The following is a 27753-nucleotide window of genomic DNA, read 5'->3' as shown; positions in this document are numbered from 1 at the left end:
CATTTCGGGGCTGACTGGGATACAAAACCACACTTTCACTAACACAAGGGCAAAACCACCTAGTCCAGTCACATTGTGACAAAACCTGGGTGTCAGGTTTCCCCCCTCCCCTCCCACCCCTCCCTTCCACCTTTACCTCCTCCCCTTCCCTGCACCCCTCTAAGCCTTTAGTGTCAAAAGTCAAATGCGTTTCCCCCCCCTTCCACAACCACCAGGAGTTCATCACCCCCACCCCCACCCCCCTCCCCAACCCCTTCCCTTTGTCTTAAGGTCAAGGCCACCTGGCTAGCAAGATGTAGCAGCGACAACTGGTTGTGCAGGTGACAATGACAACTCATTTGCACAAAAGCTCCTGTACATTTGAAGCTCATTTACACTGGAGTCATTTACATAAGAGTTCATTTACCACAGGAGCTCCTTCACATGGAAGCTTATTTACACAGAAGCTGATTTACATTTACACAGTAGCTCATTCACAGTAGCTCATTTACGTTCACACAGAAGCTCATTTACATTTACACAGGAGCTATCTAAGACTAGGAACTCCTTCACACAGGAATCCCTCTCTTTGATTAAAAAAAAAAAATCTAAACAGCATCAGAAATATCAACAACGTCCTCAAAGTCCATGATGACGCTGAAGTTTTCACGGAAGACGTGATGCGTCTTTTTCTTGTGGGGGTTATCCAGTTCATCCCTCGGCAGTACCAGCCTGCAAGCCACAACAACATGTCAGCAACATTAAAGCAGCATTAAGTTTTGCTTGAATATGACGCTGTTGTGGATATCTCTCTCTCTCTCTCTCTCTATATATATATATATATATCTGTTCTGTCAGCAGATTCAAGGGGGACTATTGTTGGACCGACATGGTGTGGTCTCCACTCTCCGGAAGACACTCACTCAGTCTGGCTCCCCGACTGAATTATCTTTGTTGTCAGTATTGGGCCTAGTAGGTGGTGTCCTACGCATGTTAAACCAGAGCACACACTCCTGAACACCTCTGGCATGTGGCCTCCTGGTGACACAACACTGATAGTTCCCTGTGGACTGCTGTTGCTGGGACTGCAACAGGCAACCCTGGGTGTAGTCGTGTATGGTGGACTTGGATTGAGCAGCGTGGGAGTAATGCCACTAAAACAGCAAAATGAAACACCATAAATAAATAAGTAAATAAAAAGGTAAAACTAGGGATTGTTGATGTTCAGTGGCCACAACAGGTATAAATTTGATCAGACCTGCTTCAACAACAATTACTGGAATGCGACATGGAAGGTCTAACCCATGTACACCCCTCAGTTATCACTTGGTTTTTGTTTTGTTTTTTTGGGTTTTTTCCCCCTATTCCTCTCTTAAAATAAAGAGAATTTTTTCTCTCATGCCTTACTTTATTCCTAATGGCCTGATTTGAGAATTTTGTGGAGTTACAATGTACAACAAAGGCTCTTTCACTCACTGGTTGTCCTCGATGAAGGAAGTGTAGAACCAGAAGTAGAAAGGACACTTGTCATAGCCAATAGGAATCTTTTTCTGTAACGCACACCAACAAAACCATATCAAACCACAGATATTCCATTCATACACTCCAGTCAAACTGCCTGCCTGAGCCAACTACTCAATTGTGGAGTAAATTCAGTCAGGGAGACAATGAACATGCACACACAGAGAAATCTGTTGTGATGAGAATAAGGCAATATAATGTGATACAACACAATACAATGCAATGCAATGCAGTACAAAATACTACACTACACTGCACTGCACTGTTCAAAAATCAAACTTGCAGAAAAGCTTGAGAGCAACATTTTGATCATCAGAGCATTAGCATACCAGTATCTGATAGCTGCAGCACCAATACTCAACCCTTGTCCAACTGGCATTCTGAAACAGCGGAGAAATAGACAATGCTGCTGTTGGAGATTTCAACTCCTTGAATCCCGGGCCTGAGCACTGCTAGGGTTTGGAAATTGTTTTCACTAAAACGGTTTCCATGTTCAACCATATGCTTTAATCACAAGCAAAGAGTACTAACTTTTACAATATCTCTGGCTGTGTCCACATGTGTCTCTTGCTACCTAGGCAGACACATTATCACTAGGCTACCACTCTATACTTTAGATAACCATAAAACAACACAGCTGTTCTTTGCTGTAAGCTGTATGGTAGCACTGTGCAGCCGATCATTTCCCTGCAGAGGAACGAGAGCTGGATCGAAAGTCGATTCTCAACAAAAATAAAATAAAATAAAATAAACTGAGTTGTGACTGGCTCAGGCTGACCACAAGCCATATAACAAAACTTCTCATTGGGTAAAAGCACAGCAACTTTTACATCACAAGTCAACTTTCCATCTTCCGCCTTCCCCTCAAGTTCAGTTCACTCATGGTATTGATCAATTTATCAAAAAAGAAAACACTGCTTAATTTTTTTTTTTTTTTTTTTTTTTTTTTGCTACTTCAGCATAACATTTTCATTGCAAGCACAGCAGCATAGCATTCTGAAGCTTAGTAACTGGTAGGTCTGAGTTTAATTACACAATACAGATGAAACAGGCACACATAAACTGAAGCTAGTCAAACATCAAGCAGTGCTGCCAAACTTGGCTGATCATTTGTACATCTAGAACAGCCTGTCATCATCTGCAAGTTTGGCATCAATGTGGGGTAGGCTGAGAGGTTCCATGGCAGAACTGGTTACGCACTGGATTTCTGACCCACTGCTCACCAGTGATCAGGGTTCAAAACCCTGTTTAAGCATGGTGTTGTGTCCTCGGGAAAAGCACGTTACTCTGATTTTCTTTCCTCCACCCATGTGTGAATGAGTACCTGACTTCTGTTGGAGAATGTTAAAGCAGCAGAAGGAGAGGATTGGGCCCTGCCTTCCTGTGTGGAACCCTACACACAGGGAATATCAACTCACTGCCCAAATGGCCATAAAAGGCAACAGGACCTTTAACCCTTTTAACTTTTACCTTTTAAAATATCAGAAACTTGTTGCATGACTGACATTCTTAATGATCTGCCAGATGCACCCCATTTTGCCCTTTCATCACGCCCAGCTATGACATTACATACCCTAGCATGTGGTAAACTGACCACAATTTCTGGACTGCAGCACAGAAGCCATTTACAAATATTACAGATGAAAAAAAAATTCAAAAGGAACTTCTGAACTTACGTTCTTGGTCTTGAACATGACTTTGATGTCGCCTTCAATGTTGGGGCAGTTCTCGGGTTCAATGACGATGCTGTCAGTGTCTGGGAACTTGAGCACCTGACACACACAATGCATCATTGCACATCACAAATGCAAGGCTGTCTAGAAAACAAGAATCTCTAGGTGAATGGACCAGCAAGGCAGAAAAATAAGACAGGATGAGACAGCATAAAGGGAAAAGGAATACACAGAAACAAAGACAGCAACTGAAAAGAGGAAATTTTTAGCGCAGAATTTCCAGAAGGTGGGGATACTGTTCATACTGAAAGAGCCCCTGGCATCAACATGAAGGGTGGAGTGGGGTTAACATCAGAGATCAGGAGACAAAAAAAACCAAAAAAACAAACAAAAAAACATGCCTTGTTAAACAGTCATCATGTGATTAGTCCTTTGGACCAGCCTGTTGTTCAGCTGTAAAAGCTCAGCTGTTGTTTATGTTAAAGTTTACACAAACTGTACTTGTGATGTACTGTGGCATTCTAGAAGAATATGGTGTGGTGGAATGAATAAGATTTTGACAATTTCTTTTGTGTTGTTCGAGTAATTACAGATCATCTTTGTCTCCACGACTTGATTCCACCACCTGTTGTTCATCACCGTCTTGACTTTTCCTTCTGTATTTCAGGAATGATGGGTGGGGTTTTCATTTCAGCATTTGGGATTTAAGCATAAGACATTTGTTTTTATTTCACACAAAATTTATCTGTGAAAATTCAGTCTATCATCTCTTTGTTATAATCATTGCTTTTGTTGAAATTAAAAAGAAAACAAACAAACAAACAAACAAAAAGAACTGACCTTGCAGTTGACCCCAGTGCCCATGTTGCATTGAAAAACAGGCACGTTTTCCTGTAGTAAGTCAATGAACAGGTCAGACCCATCACCTTTACCCACCGCTGCACAACACAACACCACACCACACTTATGACTGCTTATCGCTTTTTCCCTTCAATATATTTCAACTTATTTACTTCTTTGTTTAATATGTATTATCACTTTATTTCATTTTTATGTTAACATTTTAATAAACCTAAGATAGGCACTCAAGTCCTGATCAGTGCAGTGCGCTGAGTTCATGCAAAGATCGTGCATCAGCTACATTTTTGTTTTGTTTTGCATTGTTTATAACAGCAGATGTGGTGTAGTGTGTACTGATGTCCACATGTTCTCACACCTCCCTCAAACCGAGATGAAGTGATACTGAAGCTAAGTTACATCCAATAGAAGTGTTTGAAAAAGATGAAAACAAATCTGATGTGGAAACAGATCTAACTGGAGAAGGAGATGGAAAAGATTCAAAATGGTTTATTCACATATATAGGCCAAGGCCCCTTATGAAGGGACATGTGAACATAATGTAATGAAAACACCATACCACATATATGGAAATATAACAACAATCACTCAAAAAATAACTGCAGAAAAACCAACACTCTCATGATGAAATTATGTATTGGAATTTGAAAGCTTTACATTAATAGACAGAAAAGTTTCCAACAATTTCAGAGGAGGTTGACATTAGCATGTTCAATTTAACCTTTCCCGTACGTCGTGGGTGTGAAATCACCCAGACAAGTGTTTTTGCTCTGTAACTCAAGTAATATTGAAGCCACTTCCACATAATTTCATGACTTTGTCCATAATATAGTTTACTACATATCCACTGAACATTATTTTCTTTTATACATAAACAAAGAAGTTATTAATCAATTAATGTCCCAGTACGTCGTGGGTGTGACGACACCCATACTCCCAAAGAATAAACCTTGCACGCCGTACGTCGTGGGTGTGGAGCCACCCATGCAAAGCTTGCGCGCCACGCGTTGTCGACATGACGTCACTTGGGCTCGCTACAGAGAGAGATGAGAGTGACCTTGTCTTTTGTTGATCGTATCCCGGTTCAAGTCTGCGGCAAGTTTTACTCTAAAGTTGTAACTAATTTCAGAAAACAATATTTATTGCACTAGATATCTTCAACAATATTGAATGAACTGTTTTTCTTGTAGAGAATGATCGGGAGCAACTGATTGATAGCTTTTTATCTAGTTGGAATTAAAGTGCCTTTCTAAGAACTGGATATTTTTGTAAGTCTGAAATCAATTGATCTAAAATCTAGTTGATATAGAAATTTTATTCTTATCCTAATCTGTTCAAAGTAGAGAAAACCCGACTATGGCTAAAAAAAGAAAGATAGTTGATATAGAAATTTTATTCTTATCCTAATCTGTTCAAAGTAGAGAAAACCCGACTATGGCTAAAAAAAAGAAAGAAAAAAAAATGCCAGCCAGCCAGCCAGGAATGCCGAGATCTAGGCCAAGGGAAGGGGGGACTGATACCAGGCTGTTGCTGCTATGTTAGGGCATCTGCCTTGACCGAAAGAGGATGGGCGTGTAGCCGCTAAAAACAAAACAAAACCAACAACAAAAACAACACACACACACACACACACAAAAACAAAAAAAACAAACCGTTTTTTGTAAGTAACAACATTCTCTTCTCACGGGCAAAACTTATTCACAATGCGCCTGGTCAAGCACTGGAGTAAATAGCCTACACGCACAAGTGGAAACTGCGCATGCAAGTCTGCTGAAGAAAAGTCAAATTTGCTTTACGGACAGGTGTGGGTTACTGTGCACCCACGACGTACGGCAAGGTCTTATTTCTTCAGTGAAACCATGGGTGCCTACACACCCACGACGTACAGCGAAGGGTTAGTTCGTACACAGAAACCATGGGTGCCTGCACACCCACGACGTACAGCGAAGGGTTAGTTCGTACACAGAAACCATGGGTGCCTGCACACCCACGACGTACAGCGAGGGGTCATTCCTTCTTAGAAACCATGGGTTTCTGCACACCCACGACGTACGGCGCGCAAAATTTTAGGCGACGTACGGGAAAGGTTAAACAGTTTGTCTATAATCTTCAGGCTTAATAAATGTTTCTCTAATATTCTTTTGAAGTGGACAACAAAGAACAAGTGCATCACATTTTCTGTCAAATCTTTACACAATGGACGAACCACATCACTGTCATTACACATTTTGAACCTATTATGGTGGACCACTAATTCAGAAATACCTGGTGGGTTTCCAAACCCCCAGAAGATGCATGCAGAAGATCAAATACGCATGTCAAAGATCCTGTTATCCATGTCAGTGTTCAGTGGGTTATGGAAACAAGAGCACATCCTGCATGCACATCCCCTAAAACAGAGTATGGCTGCCTATAAGGCAGGGAAAAGACTGTCATTCATGTAAAATCCCAATCACACATATGAGCGAAAGTGGGAGACACAGCTCATCAATGCATACAAAGAAGAAGAAAACCTGTACGAACACTGCTATCAACTCCACAAGCTCAGCAGAGAGAACAAGAAATGTGGAAGCAAAGCAGCAACAACAAGAGAAATGTGGAAGCAAAGCAGCAACAACAAGAGAAATGTGGAAGCAAAGCAACAACAAGAGAAATGTGGAAGCAATGTGGAAGCAAAGCAACAACAAGAGAAATGTGGAAGCAAAGCAGCAACAACAAGAGAAATGTGGAAGCAAAGCAACAACAAGAGAAATGTGGAAGCAAAGCAGCAACAACAAGAGAAATGTGGAAGCAAAGCAACAACAAGAGAAATGTGGAAGCAAAGCAGCAACAACAAGAGAAATGTGGAAGCAATGTGGAAGCAAAGCAACAACAAGAGAAATGTGGAAGCAAAGCAACAACAACAAGAGAAATGTGGAAGTAATGTGGAAGCAAAGCAACAACAACAAGAGAAATGTGGAAGCAAAGCAGCAACAACAAGAGAAATGTGGAAGCAAAGCAACAACAACAAGAGAAATGTGGAAGCAAAGCAACAACAAGAGAAATGTGGAAGCAATGTGGAAGCAAAGCAACAACAAGAGAAATGTGGAAGCAAAGCAACAACAACAAGAGAAATGTGGAAGTAATGTGGAAGCAAAGCAACAACAACAAGAGAAATGTGGAAGCAAAGCAGCAACACCAAGAGAAATGTGGAAGCAAAGCAACAACAACAAGAGAAATGTGGAAGCAAAGCAACAACAATAGAAATGTGGAAGCAAAGCAACAACAAGAGAAATGTGGAAGCAAAGCAACAACAAGAGAAATGTGGACAAGAAGAAGAACAAGAGAGGCAAGGCCTTCAAGACTCACTTGTAGCAAATTAAGTCCCCTAGCATTAATTACAGAGTAATTTCCATTTTTTACTATCTGCACCAAAATGTTTGCAAAATAAATAAAACTTCCATGCTTAGCAAAAGAAGTTCCTGTTTGAACAAAAAATGATATTAGTGATGTTGTTGTGTTAGAATATCAGATGAAAGTGCCAAGTTTAGAGAATACAAAAAATATAAATATAACAGTAAATGCAGTTTGCATATAATTAATTAGGCTTCATTTTTTTATTTTTTTGTGCCCATCCCAGAGGTGCAATATTGTTTTAAACAAGATGACTGGAAAGAACTGAATTTTTCCTATTTTTATGCCTAATTTGGTGACAACTGACAAAATATTTGCAGAGAAAATGTCAATGTTAAAGTTTACCATGGACACACAGACACACACACACACACACACAACCGAACACCAGATTAAAACATAGACTCACTTTGTTTACACAAGTGAGTCAAAAATGTGGAAGCAAAGCAACAACAAGAGAAATGTGGACGCAAAGCAACAACAACAAGAGCAATGTGGAGCAAAGCAACAACAAGAGAAATGTGGAAGCAAAACAACAAGAGAAATGTGGAAGCAAAGCAACAACAACAAGAGAAATGTGGAAGCAAAACAACACCAAGAGAAATGTGGAAGCAAAACAACAACAAGAGAAATGTGGAAGCAAAATAACAAGAGAAATGTGGAAGCAAAACAACAACAAGAGAAATGTGGAAGCAAAACAACAAGAGAAATGTGGAAGCAAAACAACAAGAGAAATGTGGAAGCAAAACAACACCAAGAGAAATGTAGGAGCAAAGCAACAACAACAAGCAGAAGAAAAACAACAACAGAGGGTTGGTACTAACTCCCAATGCCGACGATCTTGAAGGATTTGATCTTCAACACCTTCCGTGGAGGCAGATGATCGTTGAACTCGGTCTTCATCTTCTCAAAATACTCCACGTAGCGGCTCTGGAACAAAATGAAACTTGTTCTGAAATAACTGCCAGAAAAAGATAAATAAAAAAAATAAAATAAAATAAAATAAAAATGAATAAATAAATTAAAAAAAGCTTGCCCCTTCTTACTCTGCTTCTTAATCTGTTGTTTTCTAGTCCCTTCATTCATCAAATCAAGTCATGTTGCTTCTGGCCCAGCCCACAACACTGGGGCCATTTCAGGGCTGAACATTCAACACTTCTTCAGACCAAATGAAGTGAAGCAGACTGTGCATAAACCGAGTGGCTAAAACATTGAACTTTCTAAGGGTCACAGGTTCGAATCTCGGCAACGGCACATCTTCAAGCACTTCACCACAGGAGATCCGAAGGAAATATCTTCCAGAAAACATTTGAAAAGAAGAAGAAAAAAATGACAGAAATTACTTTTCTCTTCGAAATACTCTCAAATAGCTATGAAGGCTTTCAGAGATATAAATCTTGCCCTAGCAGTCATTAAAAACAACAAAAAATCCTTGAATTTCCATGCTTATTGAAATACAGCCACAAAATGCAGATAACCAGACATCAGTGATGATCAAACCACTCGTCAACATTCAACAAGTCATTTCAGTAATTTCAGGAGGTGCCTTGGCAGAAATCAGCTGGGCATTGGATTTCTAATCCAGTGTTCACCAATGACCAGGGTTCGAGGCCCTGTTTTGGCCTGGCATTTTGCCCTTGGGAAAAGACACTTTACTCTGATTTTCCTCACTCCACTCAGGTGTGAATGTGAATGGTACAGTTCTGGCAGAAGAGGAGGGTTTTTGAGGGGCATGCTCTCCTATGCCGAGCCTCAGACACAGTGGATATATGTTAATCACCACCCTGATGGCTGTGAGACCAGTAGCTTTTTTCTAAAGTCTGTTTACACTCATGAAGAAAAATAAACAAAGTATAGAAGTTGTCAAAAGCCTGAGGAGACAGAGATACACCTCTCACCTGACTAGGCGTCTCCACGCCCTGGAAGGTCTGACCTTTGCTCAGATCTGTTCGACGATCTCCAAAATACTCCAGGCTATTCTGGATATACACAGACATGCACTTGTCAACTAGACAACACACAACATTATTCTTAATCTAATATACTCCAAGCTTGTCTTGACAGACATACATGCCCATATCAACTGGTCATTATACACTGTTGTTTGATCCAAAACAATTAAAGCTTGTCTAGACATAAACATTCATGTAGTGATGTACACATCAGCTAGACATTACGGATTATTATTTCATCCAAAACACTTCAGGCTTGTCTACACAAACACATACATGAACAAATTAACTGGATATTTATACAGTATTATTCAATTAAAGATACACACATGCATCAACATAATATTGCACATCATTCAATCCCAAAAATTCCAAGTTGGTCTGGACATGCACACACAACTCAACATTTCTCATAATAATTATATAAATAAAAAAAAATAAAAAAACAACCAACAACTGATCCAGACATACATCAACTAGTTGTTACACATTATCATTGTGATTAATGACATTCATTTTTCAAGTCTACACTACTAAACGGCAATACATATGTCGACAGAAAATGGGGAGAAATGGCAGTCTTGGCAAAAACTGCAGTTTACCTTTACCAACCTTTACCTGTGCTGGTTACCTTTCCTGTGCAGTTTACCTTGTGTAGTTTACCTTTACCTGTGCAGTTTACCTGTTCACCTCATCCTGTGCAGTTACCTTTCCCTGAGCAATTAACGCAGTCTAGTTTACCCTGTGCAGTTTACCTTTCTCTATATAGTTTACTTTCCCCTGTGCAGTTTACCTTTCTCTATATAGTTTACTTTCCCCTGTGCAGTTTACCTTTCTCTATATAGTTTACTTTACCCTGTGCAGTTTACCTTTCTCTCTATAGTTTACTCACCCTGTGCAGTTTACCTTTCCCTGTATAGTTTACTTTCCCCTGTGCAGTTTACCTTTCTCTATATAGTTTACTTTACCCTGTGCAGTTTACCTTTCTCTCTATAGTTTACTTTACCCTGTGCAGTTTACCTTTCCCTGTGCAGTTTACCTTTCCCTATATAGTTTACTTTCCCCTGTGCAGTTTACCTTTCCCTATATAGTTTTCTTTCCCCTGTGCAGTTTACCTTTCCCTGTATAGTTTACTTTCCCCTGTGCAGTTTACCTTTCCCTATATAGTTTACTTTCCCCTGTGCAGTTTACCTTTCCCTGTACAGTTTAGCCTGTGCAGTTTACCCTTCCCTGTGTGTTGTTGCAAACCAAACAGTTACCTTAGCCCCCTCAAACAGCCCACTCTCCAGCAGCCACACACAGATCATGGTGCCAGTCCTCCCCTTGCCACCTTTGCAGTGGATGGCAATCACGTTTCTCATGTCCTCCTGCATCCATCCCCGGACATCCTCGCAGAACCACAAAATGTCCCTGGGGCATGCAGAGAAGTTTCAAGTTTCAAGTTTTCAAGTTTTAATTATCCTTTCACTCCTATTGGAGTATGGAGGATTACTGCAAAATCAACTTTTCATGCCCAGAACAAACATTTCCAAATACACAACAATGTCACATAAAAGTTGAGAAAACACAAATGTCTTAACTCCAAAAATATAACTAGGCAACATCTGCAAATATAATCATCTTACTTACAGCTAAAATGACTTTTTTGCCTCCTTTGAGCATATTACAAAAATTAAAAACCGATTTTGGAGACGAATATTTTTTAGGAACATATCTATTTCATAACTAATCATAATTGGGACATTCCATTATAAAATGAAACTCATCACCAATCACAGACATGTTACAAACCTTACAAAACTGTAACTCTTTGTGTCTCCCTGTTTCTAATTCCAGCTTATGATTACTACTTCGAAATCTGAAGAAGCTGATAACGTAATTATCAGGCATTTGACTTACATATTTTTCTCTACCAAATCCACATTTGAAATTTTGATAAAACAAACATTTACTACTCGCCTCTAGAGCATGTCTCCATAGATTTTGAAAACTCTTTCTCAAAACAATGTTGACATTCTTGCAGAAAGATTCCCTCTCCAAGAAGAATTGAGCATCCCAAACACAGTCATACCCTGCTTCTATTAAAATTTGTCTGATACAACTCATCCATTTTGAAGAATAAATACCATTTCGATATAAGTCAAGTAATATCAAATATATTTTCCCAGAATATTTTTCTGAGTTTGATATCACTAAGCCGGTCCAAAATCGAACTAATCTCATTTTCACTAACACACTAATTGGATAAATACCAGTTTCTCCATAAACAATTTGAGTCATAGTATTTCTGTTCAGTTTGAACAAGCATTTCAAAAATTTCAATTCTAATTTTTCATAACCCCATATTTCTGCACCATACAACAAAATAGGCACAATCATAGACTGGTACATGTCCAGAATGATATGTAAAGGTAAATCTTGATTTCTGGCTGACTGAAGTAACGAAAACAAAGCTTTTTGGCCCTGTTCATAAATAATTTTTTAGCTTTGTAAAAAGTTCTGTTTCTACTAAATTTGATGCCAAAATATTTAAAAGAACTGACAACATCCAAACATGCATCACCAAACTTAAAAACAGGCTTTAGCTTGTTTGTAGAATTAAATATCATCACTTTAGTTTTCTTTACACTGACCACTAGTTTCCATTTTAAACAATATTTGTGAAAAACATTGAGGGACTGTTGTAATCCTCCTTTCATCTCTGAAAGTAAAATTGTGCCATCTGCATATAAGAGTACAAATAATTGCATGTAATTATCTAACTCTGAAATGTTAACATTCAATAAAAGATCAACAGATGGACTCTTATGCTCAGTCAAATACAACTCTAAATCATTGAGATACAGAGAAAAAAGCAAAGGTGAGAGATTTTCTCCTTGTCATACACCCTTACAAATGCTAAAGAAATCAGATTTTTCACCATTTAAAAACACACATGACTTAATTTTATCATACATGTTCAGCATGACACGCAAAATTTTACCATTCACGCCTTCATGAACAAGTTTTTGACATAACCCACTTCTCCAAACTGAATCAAAGGCTTTTTAAAAATCAACATTAGCACTGTAAAGTTTCTTCTTTTTCATGGAGAAAATATCAGTTAGTGACTTCAAAACAAACATTTGATCTAATGTAGAATGGGACTGTCTAAATCCTGCTTGGGCCCCTGAAAGTATAATGTTTACATTGATATAATCTGTCAGTCTAGCATTTAACACTGCAGTGAATAGTTTTCCAACACAGCAGAGCAAAGTTATTCCCCTATAATTATCACAGTCAAGTGTATCACCTTTGCCTTTATACAATGGCAATATCAAGCCAGATACCCATTCTTCTGGTACAACACCTTCGTCCAGTATTCTTGTTAAATAATTTACAGTATGTTTCTGTCAGCAAAGGAATGTTGTTAATGATATATTCATTACAGATCATGGCTTCACCGGCACTTTTGCCTTTCTTCAGTCTTTTGATGGCTGAAGTAATTTCATCTTCAGTAATACATGCATTTAAAATATCATCATTATCCTCTAAACTGATAATGTGCATTGCCGTTGTACTGTCAATATGTTCATTATCATTAACATTAAGGTTGCTGAAATGGTGAAACATGTCTTCAAAATTTTTGGGACATGATGTTTTCTTTTTAATTCTATTCCATAGTTCTCTTGAACTGCTTTTGCGTAAACTTCGTAGTTCTCTGTGCCATTTTTTTCTCCACGTCTTTTCTGCTTTCTTTAAAACGGACTTGTAACTTTTGCTGACTCTTTCGAGCGTGTCTCTATTTTTACTAGAATTTCTTTTTTTTTTTTTTTTAACTCTGTGTTTAGCTTTAAAATATTCTGATCTGCTTCGTTTGCATGTGGAATCAAACCAACTGCGACTATCTCTGTGTTTTGTCTTAGAAGTACGAATTTGACATGTCCCGAGAGTATCTTTTGCCGTCTGAATCAGACTGTTTGCGAGCTTATCATTAATGACGTCAATATCATCAGTATCGATTGTATCATTAAAGTGTGTAAGCTCAGCGTTAGACAAATTTTCTTGAAAAGAAGCAGCCTTTTCGTGTTCCCATTTTCGTATTATTTCATTCTGACCTGTTAAATTTGATGTGGCACATTTTTTATGACACGGTATGACTGCCGTATCAGTATGATTTATATGGTTCAATATGTGACACTCAGTAGCCAGAGACAAGATCAACAGGCTGTGTACATCAGATAATAAAGCATCAAAAGGGGAAATAGTAAAACCTGTTATTTTTGTGAACAAAAAGGGGGATCCAATCAGGTAGTCAACCATAGTACAGCCATTACTAGTAAACATTCCGATTCCGTCATCTCTCCCTGCTCTTCCATTAAGAATATACAATGAAGACGATTTACACAAGTCAATTGATCTATGCCCATAGTTGTTTGGTCAACGATTATCTTGATTATGTCTACACTTAACTGAATATAACTGCTCATCTAAAACATTGATCAAATCATGGAATGGACCTTTACTGTCACTCTGATGTTGATCAATAAAATCTTTCAAATTTTTGGGAAAAGCATTAAAGTCACCTGCTAACAGAATATAACAATCATATTTACTTTGTATATCAAACAGCAATGTTTCAACATCATCAAACATATCAACACTACTATACACTGATCCTTCAGGAGTGATGTAAACCACTCCAACACACACATTTTTATCGTATCCCATTAAAGATAATTTTATCATGAACCATGCTGAGTTGCTGTCTTTGGTAGATTGGTTATATAATTACAATACTTCTTTTTGTATGCAAAAGCAAAAGCAGAAATGTCACTCTCTCTGGCAGTTCACGGAATGAAAGCGAGCTGGTAACTTCACATCACATTTTTTTTTATTCTTTATATTTGACATTTGTTGCATATAGTCCAGCTGACCGCACTGGGCCATATCAGGACTGCCCAACTGAATAAAAACATGTTCAATCAAGTTAAACAAAAAAAAAAAAAAAGAAAAAAAGTGTCACATCTGAAAAACAATGCAGTTCATGGAATATTATCTTAAACATTAGTAAGGCAACTAAGACTAAGCTGAACTGAGGATGTCAGTCCTTCCTCTAAATTTATCATCCCCAAATTTTAAAAAAATCATAAAGAGATATAAATACTTAAAGTGATATCAAAAATCTATTTTAAAAAGGTCACATATGTAAATAACACTGCAGAATAGGCAGCTAGTGGCCACCCAAGTGTTTACAATATCACTACCCTCACAACAAAACAGCACAGATAGTACATCAAAGACTGAAGGAAAAGATTAAAAAGTGTCAAGGGAAGAAATACAGGAGAAATGGACTGGGAAGACAGATAAAGCAGACAATAGTGGAGGAAGAAAAAAAATGCAGAAACAAAGAGAGTGACAGAAACAAGGACATTTCTGGCACAGAATTTCCAGAAGGCAGGGATGATATCTGTACTGAAAGCCCTCCAGCATCCCAAGGAGCCAACCTGAATATATTGCATAATCAACGCACAGAATTAAAAGCGAGATAACACCCAAACATGGAGAAGGGCTGGCAGTTTAAACAGTCAACCGGTTTACCTTAACCTATGAACATCATGAATGCAAATCTGGCATAAGTATAGTTTTCAGTCAAAGACAAAGCTCAAAGCACTTTACAAACACAGAATCATTTGTACAACAGGCTGCCTACCTGGGCAAAGCCGACTAACAGCTGCCATTAGGCACTTATCATTCGTTTCCTATGTCATTCAATCAGGTTTCAGTCACACACACACACATATACACATACAGATATGTAACATTTTACGTGTATGACCATTTTGTTTCTTTACCCCACCACATAGTTTTCAGGGGTGTGCATGCTGGGTATGTTCTTGTTTCCATAACCCACCGAACGCTGACATGAGTTACAGGATCTTTAACAAGCGTATTTGATCTTCTGTGTGCGTATACACATGAAGAGGGTTCAGGCACTAGCAGGTCTGCACATGTTGACCTGGGAGATGGGAATGATTCAAACCCAGGACCCTCAGACTCAAAGCCCAATGTTTTAACCACTTGGCTATTGTGCCCATCCAATTTAACCTGTTCCTTTACAGATCACAGTTAATACCTCTGTAAAAATTCCTCTGCTTATTCACTATGGTTTGACGCACACAGAACACCTGTCATACATGGCTTCAAAAATAACTTTTAATAAGCACATCAGTGCACTCAAAACCTTTCCTTTCTGTGGGAAGGAAGTCAATCTATACAGTGAAATGAGTGAAGAGTAGTGGCGAGGTTAGTTTCCTTTCATTTGTGAAGCTGCTGTCAACACACACACACACACACAAATGTGGAATACCACTTGTGCAAGTGCTCAAGCAAGCCACTTTTGCTTCTGCTGAGTACTGGTGCTTGTGCACTGGCAAAATGGGAGTGAGCTAAAAGGCTGAAGCAGTCTGCATTTCTCTTTCTCCATTATATGTGTAACCTACAATCTGCATGTTATTCCTCAACCGCTTGACTGCTGAACCAAGGTGACATGAGATCAGTGTGGCATGACTCAAGTGCAAGTACTACTTTTGTCAAAAGCATGCTGTCATTGATTTTGCATATCAAGATGAATGCAATCCAAAACAGAAAAAAAATATGAATAAAGTAAGGTAAAGTGACATCCTGACCTGTAAGCTCGGTCTTATTGAAATGAGACAGCCTTTCACTGTCAAGTACGCTTGTAAATGAAGGGCTGTGAAGGGTGAATACTATATTACTCATAACTATTACAGGAGGCTCCATGGCAGAATTTATAAGGCATGGGACTTCTGATTCAGCGATCACCAGCAATCTGGGTTCAAGGTCCCATTTCGGCATGGCACTGTGTCCTTGGGAAACGCGCTTTACTTGAATTTTCCTCACTCCACACTGGTGTGAATGGGTACCTCACTTTGGTTGGGCGAGGTTAAAATGGCGGAAGAAGATTGGACTCCACCTCCCCTTGCCAAGCCCTAGACACACTGCTTATGAATTCATGGCCTATGGGACCTCAAATATTTTTATTCTATTTAACCACAACAGACATCAGTGCTATACTCACTTGAGTCTGGGAACATTGTGATCATCAATTAAGATCCTCCTAACATTGTTATGAAACAAAGTTTCATTGTATTTTCGTTCACCTGCAAACAAAAATTGGAGTACAATAATCACAATGAAAAGTTATCAACAATAATGTATGTGCCATATCTGAAATAAGCTGCAGATAAACAATATATCCTTACAGCACATACACACATGCACACACATACGCATACATTCACATGTGCTTACACATACACACACTACACATGCGTACACACACACATACACATGCGTACACACACACATACACATGCGTACACACACACACACACACACACAAGCACACATACACACACAGGTGAAGGGGCCCCTAACCAAAACAATGTAAAACAAAGGGGGTGGCTGGAAGGGGGGGGTGGGGGTGGGGGAACCAATCGGGAAATCTGTATAATCCAGAAACACTCCACCCCTGCATGCATGCATACAGAAACTGACTGATATTCTGATACTGACATAATGGAATAACCAAAGTATTAACTCCTTTACCACCACTGGTAACCTTAGTCTACTAGACAGTGTACTGCCATAGGCAACTTTAGCTGACATCGAGGGGTCATGTTAACAGGATCAATTTTACACACTGTATTACAGCTTGATAGCTGCAGCCAGTTTCCTGCCAGTTGAACAATGACTAACCTTGGCCCCCTGACCCAGATTGAAGCGAACAAGTCCTTTGTGTTGTTTTAACATGATCTGAAGCCTGTGACTGAGAGCATCCTACCTAAAATTTGATTTTGAGCTGAGATGTTTATTTTACAATGGGGATGCTGATCTTAGTGATGATGTGGTTGATTTTTTTTGTTCAGATGCCTGTGGTTAATGCTCCCATGCCATGTTTGTTTAAAATTTGGTTGAATGTTTTACAGATCAGTATCAATTCATATTGATTGACTCACTTGTGTAAACAAAGTGAGTCTATGTTTTAACCCGGTGTTCGGATGTCTGTGTGTGTGTGTGTGTGTGTATGTGGTAAACTTTAACATTGACATTTTCTCTGCAAATACTTTGTCAGTTGACACCAAATTAGGCATAAAAACAGGAAAAATTCAGTTCTTTTTAGTCATCTTGTTTAAAACAATATTGTACCTCTGGGATGGGCACAAAAAAATAAAAAATGAAGCCTAATTATATGAAAACTGCATTTATTATTATATTTATATTTTTTGTATTCTCTAAACTTGGCACTTTGATCTGATATTCGACCCAACAACAAGAGCAGTCATAATTATCATTTTTTGTTCAAACAGGAACTTCTTTTGCTAAGCATGGAAGTTTTATTTATTTTGCAAACGTTTTGGTGCATATATAAAAAGAGGGAAATTACTCTAATTAATGCTAAGGGACTTAATTTGCTTTAAACTGATCTTTCTCATCTTAAACATTACATTTTGAAACAAGAGAGGCAAGGCCTTCAAGACTCACTTGTGATGCACTTTTTTAAAAAACTCCAAGCTTTTTATGTATTGAGTATAATTTCAAAATGTAATGTTTAAGATGAGAAAGATCAGTTTAAAGCAAACTAAGTCCCCTAGCATTAATTACAGAGTAATTTCCCTTATTTTACTGTCTGCACCAAAACGTTTGCAATAAACAAAACTTCCATGCTTAGCAAAAGAAGTTCCTGTTTGAACAAAAAATGATAATAATGACAGATCTTTTGTTGGGTCGAATGTCAGATCAAAGTGCCAAGTTTAGAGAATACAAAAATTATAAATATAACAGTAAATGCATTATACTCAATACATAAAAAGCTTGGATTTTTTTTAAAAGTGTATCACAAGTAAGTCTTGAAGGCCTTGCCTCTCTTGTTTTATCATTATATTAATCTGATCATGTGTATATACAAATAAGTGTGCATGGGTGCTTGCATATAGGCGGGTGTGTGCATGCACACGTGTATGTATGTGTTTTAAATGATGGAAATTTATTAGATTTGTTTTGCTATAACTTGACTTGAGTGTTATTTTGTTGACTCATTTGTGTGAACAAAGTGAGTCTATGTTTTAACCTGGTGTTTGGTTGTGTGTGTGTGTGTCTCCATGGTAAACTTTAACATTGACATTTTCTCTGCAAATACTTTGTCAGCTGACAACAAATTAGGCAATAAAATAGGAAAAATTCAGTTCTTTCCAGTCATCTTGTTTAAAACAATATTGTACCTCTGGGATGGGCACAAAAAAAAAAAAAAAAGAAGCCTAATTATATGCAAACTGCATTTACTGTTATATTTATATTTTTTGTATTCTCTAAACTTGGCACTTTGACCTGATATTGTGACCCAACAACAAGAGCAGTCATTATTATCATGTTTTGTTCAAACAGGAACTTCTTTTGCTAAGCATGGAAGTTGTATTTATTTTGCAAACGTTTTGGTGCAGACAGTAAAAAAGGGAAATTACTCTGTAATTAATGCTAGGGGACTTAATTTGCTTTAAACTGATCTTTCTCATCTTAAACATTACATTTTGAAATTATACTCAATACATAAAAAGCTTGGATTTTTTTTTAAAGTGTATCACAAGTGAGTCTTGAAGGCCTTGCCTCTCTTGTTATGTATATGTTGTATGTCAAATTTTACCATTTTGCTTGTACTTTGTATGCATCACAGACTTCACCACACTTAATTTCTCTACAAGATAATAAAGGTATCCTGATTCTGATATATTTGCGCTGGGGAGTGTTTTTCACACAGAAACCTGGCAGTGAAAGAGTGAAGCAAATATTGTAAAGAAAGCAGAAGAATGGAGTGATGGCCTAGAGGTAACACGTCCGCCTAGGGAGCGAGAGAATCTGAGTGCACTGGTTCGAATCATGGCACAGTCGCCAATATTTTCTCCCCCTCCACAAGACCTTAAGTGGTGGTCTGGATGCTAGTCATTCAGATGAGACAATAAACCGAGGTCCTGTGGGCAGCATGTACTAAGAGCACGTAAAAGAACCCACAGCAACAAAAGGGCTGTCCCTTGCAAATTCTGTAGAAAAGTCCCCATTAATAGGAAAACAAAAATAAAACCTGCAGGCAGGAAAAAAAAAATTTAAATGGGTGGCGCTCTCAGTGTAGCGACCCACTCTCCCTCAGGAGAGCATTTCAAATTTCACACAGAGAAATCTGTTGTGACTAAAAGAGTAATACAATACAATACAATAAAATATCACACAAATTATGCGGACCTTAAAATTGCTGTGTTAGTTTTGTGCTGTCGAAATCTGAATTCCAACGTAAGATTCAAATACTTAAAATTCACACACAAGACATAAATTTTCCATAAACACTGTGACACAACAAATCAGTCAACTGCACCACCACTGATATTGTACAAGTGCAAGCATTGCTATCAGTTGTCCAGATATCCACTGCATTCTATGTATATAAAATCTATTTCTGTTTCATACACAATTCAGTCATCCATCAGCTGGTTGTGAAGCACTTAAATATGTCAGTGCCATCATACTTACTACACAAGTTGTATATCCTGTAATGGCCTGCATGTTTTGTGTTGAAGAATCGGGCAACTTCCTGAAAAACAAGAAGATAAATTATCTCTCTCTCTAACAGAAACATGGTGAACAGGGGTGGTGGAATGTTTGTGTGTGTGTGTGTGTGTGTGTGTGTGTGTGTGTGTGTGTGTGTGTGTGCGTGCATGCGTGCGTGCGTGCGTGCGTGCGTGCGTGTGTGTGTCCATTCAGACAGACACACAGACAACTGAAATGAAATGAAATTATGGTGCTTAGAGCCTCGCCGACCACTAAGGCCATCTCAAGGCTATCGCCACGTTAATACCTACTACAAGGGTAAAAAAACCCAAAAAAAACAAACAATAAAAACCAGTCACCACTTTAAGCTTCCCACTCAAAGTTTTAAAAAACCTTCCATAGTTTAAAACCTTCAAATCTGATTAAAAATGTTCACTTCTTTCAAGAAGTCCATCAGCGCCCACGGAGGGACATCACGAAACAAGGTCTTCAAAGAAACCACTGTGTAATGTCTGTGTCTAACGTCATGCAGATCCCAACAGTCAAGGCGCATGTGTTTCACGGTGAGATGCGCATCAGAGGAAAAACATTGAGGGGCCTCTTCCCCCTTCAACAAGTAAGAATGAGTAAAAAAAAGTGTGCCCCGCATGCAGTCTGCACAGCACAGACTCCTCCTTTCTGTTCTTCACCACCGATGGGAGGGTCTCTTTTAGGTCTGGATGGATCTGGAACAACTTGTTGTCCGTCTGGGTGTTCCACTCCTCTTGCCAAAGATCCTTAACATAAGTGTTCACCATCTGCTTCATGTCTGCGTATGGTACAAAGGATCTCGATGAAATGAAATGAAATGAAATTATGGTGCTTAGAGCCTCGCCGACCACTAAGGCAAATTCCTTAGTTTAAAACCTTCAAATCTGGTTAAAAAGGTTCACTTCTTTTAAGAAGTCCATCAGCGCCCACGGAGGGACATCACGAAACAAAGTCTTCAAAGAAACCGCCGTGTAATGTCTGCGTCTAACGTCATGCAGATCCCAACAATCAAGGAGCACGTGTTTCACGGTGAGAGGCTCGTCACAGGGAATGCATCGAGGGGCCTCTTCCCCCTTCAATAAATAAGAATGAGTAAAAAAAGTGTGCCCCGCACGCAGTCTGCACAGCACAGACTCCTCCTTTCTGTTCTTCACCCCCGAAGGTGTTCACCTTCCGCTTCATGTCTGTATATGGCACAAAGGATCTGGACAGTTCTTTCTTTACAGCGTTCCTGGCCAGCAGGTCTGCCCTTTCATTACCACGAATGCCAACATGTCCAGGAACCCAGGCCAACACAACCTCGTATCCTTTCTTCGTTGCAAGAATAAAAGTTTCATAAAATTCCAGCAGTTTGGGATGAGTGATATTCCTGCAGGCTATCGCCTCCAGGGCTGACAAGGAGTCAGAAAAGATCATGAATCTCTTTTGTTTCGAAGAGAGAACCATTTTTACCGCCAGAACCAGTGCGGTCAGTTCCGCAGTGTACACCGAGCTGTCAGACAGGATGTGTTCCGTTGAGGGCCGGTCAGGAAAGGCGGGACAGAACGCAGATGCGGCGACTCCGTCCTCTGACTTGGAACCGTCAGTGAAGATGCTTTGAAAAGTGGGGAATTTGTGGCACAGTTCCGAAAAGTAAGTTCTGTAGGCCAGAGAACTGGTGGTGTCCTTACGGTATGAGGCCAGATCGAATCGGACCTCAGGTGTTGTAAAGGTCCACGGAGGGCTGTCAGGGAACTTAGATAAATCCGAGATGCCACCGACATCCAGATCGGCCTTTTCTAAGTGCGGCTGAATGCGGAGTCCGAGAGGAGGTATGCAGTTTGGGTTGTCTGTAAATTTCTTATCGAAAGGGTTGTTGAATACAGCGTCGTAAGCAGGGTTTGTAGGTTCAGAGAACAATTTCAAATAATAATTCAGGGTCAGCTTCAGTCTGCGTACAGGCTGTGCACAGGGGTGGTGCGGAAAGCACCTAAGCTGAGTCGGAGCCCTTGGTGGTGTACAGGGTCCAACAGTTTCAGGTAGGACGGTCTGGCCGAGCCGTATACTACACTTCCATAATCCAGTTTGGACCGGACCAGGGCTCTGTAGAGGTGCAAGAGAGTTCTCTTATCAGCACCCCAGTTCGTGTGTGCCACAACTCGGATGATGTTCAAGGCTTTTAGGCAAGATATTTTCAGTTGTTTAATATGGCTGAGGAAGTTCAGCTTCTGATCAAAGACGACCCCTAAAAATCTGGCTTCCTTGATCGCCGGGATGGTGGATTTTCCCAGACGGATTTCAGGGTCCGGATAGAACTGGCGGAAAGTTATGAAAATGAATACATTCAGTTTTGGAGGACGAAAAGGTGAAGCCTTTCTCCTCTGCTCAACACTGGATTTTGTTGACGCAGAGCTGAAGCCGTCGCTGGATGCTGGCATACGTGCTGCCAGTTGCATACAAGGCGAAATCGTCCACGAACAGCGAGCTGTCCGATCCCTTCTGAACGGATTGAACGATGTCATTAATTTTGATGCTGAAGAGAGCCGGCGACAGAATGCTCCCTTGGGGAACACCTAGCTCCTGCTCGTGAATGTCGGACAGGGTGGTGCCGACCCTCACCTGGAATTGTCTGTCTTTGCAAAAAATTGTGGATGAACTGGGGCAGGTGTCCTCGGAAGCCGAGCTTGTGCAGGTCTGAGAGGATTCCAAATTTCCAGGTGGTATCGTAAGCTTTCTCCAAGTAAAAAAATACGGTCACCACATGCTGTTTGTTTACAAAGGTATTTCTTACAGTGGTTTCCAGATGAACCAGATGGTCAACGGTAGAGCGATGCTTGCGGAAACCACACTGTTCTTTTGCCAGAAGGCCGTCGGTCTCTAGTTTCCACATCAGTCTACCGTTGACCATCTTCTCCATCAGTTTGCAGATGCAACTGGTGAGTGCTATTGGGAGGTAGTTGGAGGGGTTCGAGGGGTCTTTTCCTGGTTTTGGCACCGGGATTATGAGGGCTTTCCGCCAGGAGGGTGGAAAAAAGCCTGTGATCCAGATGTGGTTGTAAACTTTGAGCAGGGTGTCCAGACAGGTTTCGGGAAGATGTTTTAAGAGTTTATAATGGACCTCGTCCATTCCTGGAGAGGAATCCGTGCAGGTCTGAAGGGCAGATTTTATTTCATTCATAGTGAAAGGAAGGTTGTAGCTCTCTGTGTTGCCGGAAGAGAAGTTGCAGGGTGTTTTTTCTTTCAGGTTTTTGGCTTTGAGAAACAGAGCAGATTTGTTGGCAGATCTAGAGTTCAGTTGTGGAGGCTAGCAAATTAGCAACTGCTTTCTTCTCTGTGATCAGAGCGTCTGAGAGTTTAAGACGGTGAAAAGTTGGGCAGACGTTTTTGCCCTTAATTTTTTTTAAAACCCTCCACACTTTCTTCTTGGTTGTGTTGGAGGTTAAGGAAGAGCAAAAATCTCTCCATGATTTTCTCTGGCTCTTTTTAAAAACATACCTGGCTTTCGCCCTCAGCTGTTGATGGGTTCGAACGCTATCGGCTCCAGGAGAAGTGTCAGGAACAGAACGCCAACCTTTACTCCACCTATGTCATCTGACCAAGGCCTTTGATACTATTAGCAGAAATGGCCTTTGGAGAATCATGTCCCAGAATGTTCATCACCATCATATGGCAACTGCACAATGGAATGCTGGCCTGAGTCCAAGACAACGGAGAGACTTCAGAACCATTCCCTGTCTCCAACGGAGTCAAGCAAGGGTGTGTTCTTTCCCCCCACCCTGTTTAGTCTCATGTTTTCAGCCATGCTGACATATGCCTTCAGAGACGCTGACGTAGGCATTGGCATCAGGTACCACACAGATGGCTCAATCCTCAACCTCAGGAGGCTTCAAGCAAAAACCAAGGTGAGGACAGACACCATCAACGGCTTCCTGTTTGCTGATGACTGCGCTCTCAATGCTGCCTCCGAAGCTGACATGCAACACAGTGTCGACAAGTTCTCTGCTGCCTATGACAACTTTGGCCTCACAATCAGCACAAAGAAGACTGAGGTGATGCACCAACCAGCTCCAGGAAAGCCTTACGTTGAATCAAACATCTTCATCAACGGGCAACGACTGAACGCGGTGGACAAGTTCACATACCTGGGCTGTACACTCTCTCGCACAGTTGTCATCGACGACGAGGTGAATGCCAGACTTGCCAAAGCCAGCGCTGCCTTCGGCAGACTCCATAAGAACGTTTAGAACAGGAGAGGCATCACCCTGGAGATGAAGCTCAAAGTATACAAGGCCATAGTTCTCACCACACTGCTCTATGGATGTGAATCATGGACGGTCTACAAACGCCACACCAAAAAGCTGAACCACTTCCACACACCACCAGCCTCAGAAAACATCTCGGCATAAAGTGGCAAGAGAAAATCCCTGACACAGAGGTGCTCACTCGTGCAAACATGCCCAGCATCTGCACCATCTTGATGCAGGCCCAGCTGCGCTGGGCAGGCCATGTAGTTCGCATGCCAGACCACCGGCTCCCCAAGAAACTGCTGTATGGCGAACTCCAACATGGCAGGCACTCCCATGGAGGCCAAAAGAAGTGCTTCAAAGACACTCTGAAAGCTTCTCTGAAGGCCTTCAACATCAGCCATGACACATGGGTGCTGAATGCAATGGACAGACCAAAGTGGCGTTCAGCTGTCCACAACGGCACCAAATCCTGTGAGGCCAACAGAATTGCTGCAGCAGAGCAACGCAGACAGGCCAGGAAAAGCAGTGCCAGCAAGTCCCTGATGGCCGCCACCATCCCCTGTCCACACTGCGTCAGAACCTTCCAGGTGCGGATTGGCCTGACCAGTCATCTGTGCACCCACAGAACCCAACCCACCCACCCCCAGGATGACTAGATGGTCTTCGTCGATCCCGACGGATGAACCACTCTGTATGTGTGTGTGTGTGTGTGTGTGTGTGTGTGTGTGTGTGTGTGTGTCCATTCAGACAGACACACAGACAACTGAATCACGGTTACTACACAGACTGGTTTACACATATGAGCCAAAACATAGCAGTGTGCATGTGTGTAATATAGATGTATGCAGCCGTATTTCATGTGCCTCTATGTCATTTTATTTTGAAGTGTTCTTGGTATGTTGTGTCTACAGTTTTTTCCCATTTCTTTGTTGCTTTTGTGTAAAATTGAATAAAAAAAAAATTATATATAAAAAAGCAATGTGCCTGTATTACTAAGGCACTGGCTACATACTCTATCATTCCTTTCAAGCATTATTCTATATGTGAAACATAAGTGAAACACGCTGGCTCACACTACAAGTAAACACGCACACATGATCCAAGCAGAGGACTTACTACAGTAATAAATAGTCCACAATTTGCCTTTAACCCAATAACTGCTGAACTTTGATGAAATAACATCGGTGTGGCAAAAATGTTGGAAGTGTGATTGCTACTTTCCGAGTACTTTTAAGTGATATATTTGTTGAATACAAGTAATACAAACCCAAGAGTTACACGTTGAAATAAAGAATGATTACTGACATCCTGACCTGTAAGTTCTGCTCTATCCCAGTGAGACGACAGACTTCTCTCACGAGCATACTCAAGGGGTTAAGTAATGTGCAACAATTCAATTTCCACAAAACGTTGACTTACATCAACAGGGTTTCTGTACACAGCCATTAGACCCTTGGAGGGGAAGGACATGGCAATCATTCGCTCTGAAAGCACACAAAAACATACAATTACATTCAGATTTCTCCCTCATAAAAAAAAAAAGATTTTTTTTCTTTCATGAGCACCCTAGTATTGATTCCATATGCGATTTTGATAAATACTTATATAAGCAATCTGTTAAAAAGAAAAACAAATTATGCTTATCTTATATGTTTAATGTGCTGTTGTGTGCCATTATGCTCTATTGTACTTGTATTGTCCGTGACAGTCTGGGTTTGAATCCCACTCTTGCCCTTTCTCCGAAGTTTGACTGGAAAATAAAGAATGATTACTGACATCCTGACCTGTAAGTTCTGCTCTATCCCAGTGAGACGACAGACTTCTCTCACGAGCATACTCAAGGCGTTAAGTAATCTGCAACAATTCAATTTCCACAAAACGTTGACTTACATCAACAGGGTTTCTGTACATGGCTATCAGACCCTTGACTGGAAAATCAAACAGAGCATTAGTCAATCAGATGAGACGATAAACTGTGGTCCCATGTGAAGCACACACTTGGTGCAGTGAAAAAGAACCCATGACAATGGTAGTCTTGTCCTCTGTAAAAAAAAAAAAATCCACTCTGATAGATGCATACACTAAAAGCCTGACTAAGCGTGTTGGGTTAAGCTGCTGTTCAGGAATCTGCCTAGCAGATGTGGTGTGGCTTCTATGGATTTGTCTGAACACAGTGATGCCTCCTTGAGAAACTGAAACTGTACACATATTGTTTCATGGGAGGCATTCTATAGCTCACTATGTGGAGAGTTTGCCCCATCACGACAGTTCCATCTAAAACATTTAGTTCAGAATTCCGCACTTCATGATGTCGGATGATGAGAAATCAAAACGAGTGCAATCTCACTGTCTGACCAGTACTCTGAACTGTGCCCGCTGTGTCTGCAAGAGTCAGTCTGTAAGCATGCTTAGCGAGAGAATAGCACAGCTGCCACATCCCACGAACCACATAGTGTTATTTACATAGCACCAGAGTCAGCCACACACCACGCATCGCCACATGTAGCTGCACATGGTGCAAAGATGGTATCACAACTGACTCATCAACACACACACGCATGGAAAGTGCTGACCAAGTACCGAGGCAACTGCTAACTTTTCACATAACAGTAAATGGCTGGAAAGTGTGTTATGTAATGTAGTGTAGTGTATAATATATTGTGTGTGTGTGTGTGTGTGTGTGTGTGTGTGTGTGTGATGCTTTTAGGTAAATTATCCTTGTTATTGATGTGATCAAAAACAGAAAAGTTCCTGATAAAGTAAATGAAAGCACACACACACACACACACACACACACACAGAATGCACGAGCTAAATTTATATATATATATATATATATATATATATATATTCAGGTCTTTAGATCCCAGAAGAAAGTTAATAATGGACTGCATACTACTTGCTTTGAGTATGTGAAGTTTGGAACCATATCATGAGACACACATGTCAGTAAGTATGAACAGCCGTAACAAAAGGATAGAGACACAGAGAGAGGGGGATAGGAAGATGGAGGCAGATGATGGAGACATATTTACAAATTATCACACATCGCACATATTGCCACATGTCATGCCACAGACCCTGACAGCAATGATACATAGTTTCGTACATCATCACACATACAAGTTGTTTTGCATGCGTGTTTTCTTCTTTATTATGACTGACAAAGACAGCAACAATGACACCAACATTTAGACGCATAAGACAGGGAGAAAGAGATAGAGAGACTGACAGGGAAATGACTGAAAAGAGATATAGACAGACAAAGAGAGAAAAGGGACACACACACACAGATGGGTGCCAAATACATTTTGCCTATGTCATGCCACAGACCTGGACAGCAGTGATACATGGATACACTATCATGCATACACATTATTTTGCATGTGAGATGTGAATTTTCTCTACATGAAGACAAAGACAGCAACAATAACACACACACAAAGATCCACACAAGAGAGAGAGAAGAGAGAAGCAGAGAGTGAAAGTCAGACAGAGAGAGTGAGTAAAATTGTATTCCAA

The 27753-nt window shown here is 40.3% G+C and overlaps 1 protein-coding gene across 2 annotated transcripts in view; it reads right to left on the bottom strand.

The window, feature by feature from the left end:
* Positions 1-276: 276 nt before the first annotated feature.
* The window catches only part of LOC143284099 (phosphatidylinositol 3,4,5-trisphosphate 3-phosphatase TPTE2-like), a 76750-nt gene continuing 49273 nt past the window's right edge, over positions 277-27753 (bottom strand). For both annotated transcript variants that reach the window (XM_076590743.1, XM_076590742.1), the window contains exons 6-15: positions 25651-25715; positions 19958-20018; positions 16458-16539; positions 10636-10786; positions 9323-9403; positions 8249-8354; positions 4014-4111; positions 3177-3272; positions 1456-1529; positions 277-711 (exon numbers count right to left, since the gene is read on the bottom strand). In XM_076590743.1, coding sequence (XP_076446858.1) covers positions 588-711; positions 1456-1529; positions 3177-3272; positions 4014-4111; positions 8249-8354; positions 9323-9403; positions 10636-10786; positions 16458-16539; positions 19958-20018; positions 25651-25715 — 938 coding nt within the window. In that variant the 3' untranslated portion in view covers positions 277-587. The remainder of the gene's footprint in view (positions 712-1455; positions 1530-3176; positions 3273-4013; positions 4112-8248; positions 8355-9322; positions 9404-10635; positions 10787-16457; positions 16540-19957; positions 20019-25650; positions 25716-27753) is intronic.

The sequence above is a fragment of the Babylonia areolata genome, chromosome 7, assembly GCF_041734735.1.
Source record: "Babylonia areolata isolate BAREFJ2019XMU chromosome 7, ASM4173473v1, whole genome shotgun sequence".
NCBI lineage: Eukaryota > Metazoa > Mollusca > Gastropoda > Neogastropoda > Buccinidae > Babylonia > Babylonia areolata.
The sequence above is the reverse complement of the archived record's forward strand: the minus strand, read 5'-3'. Positions and strand labels throughout refer to the sequence as shown.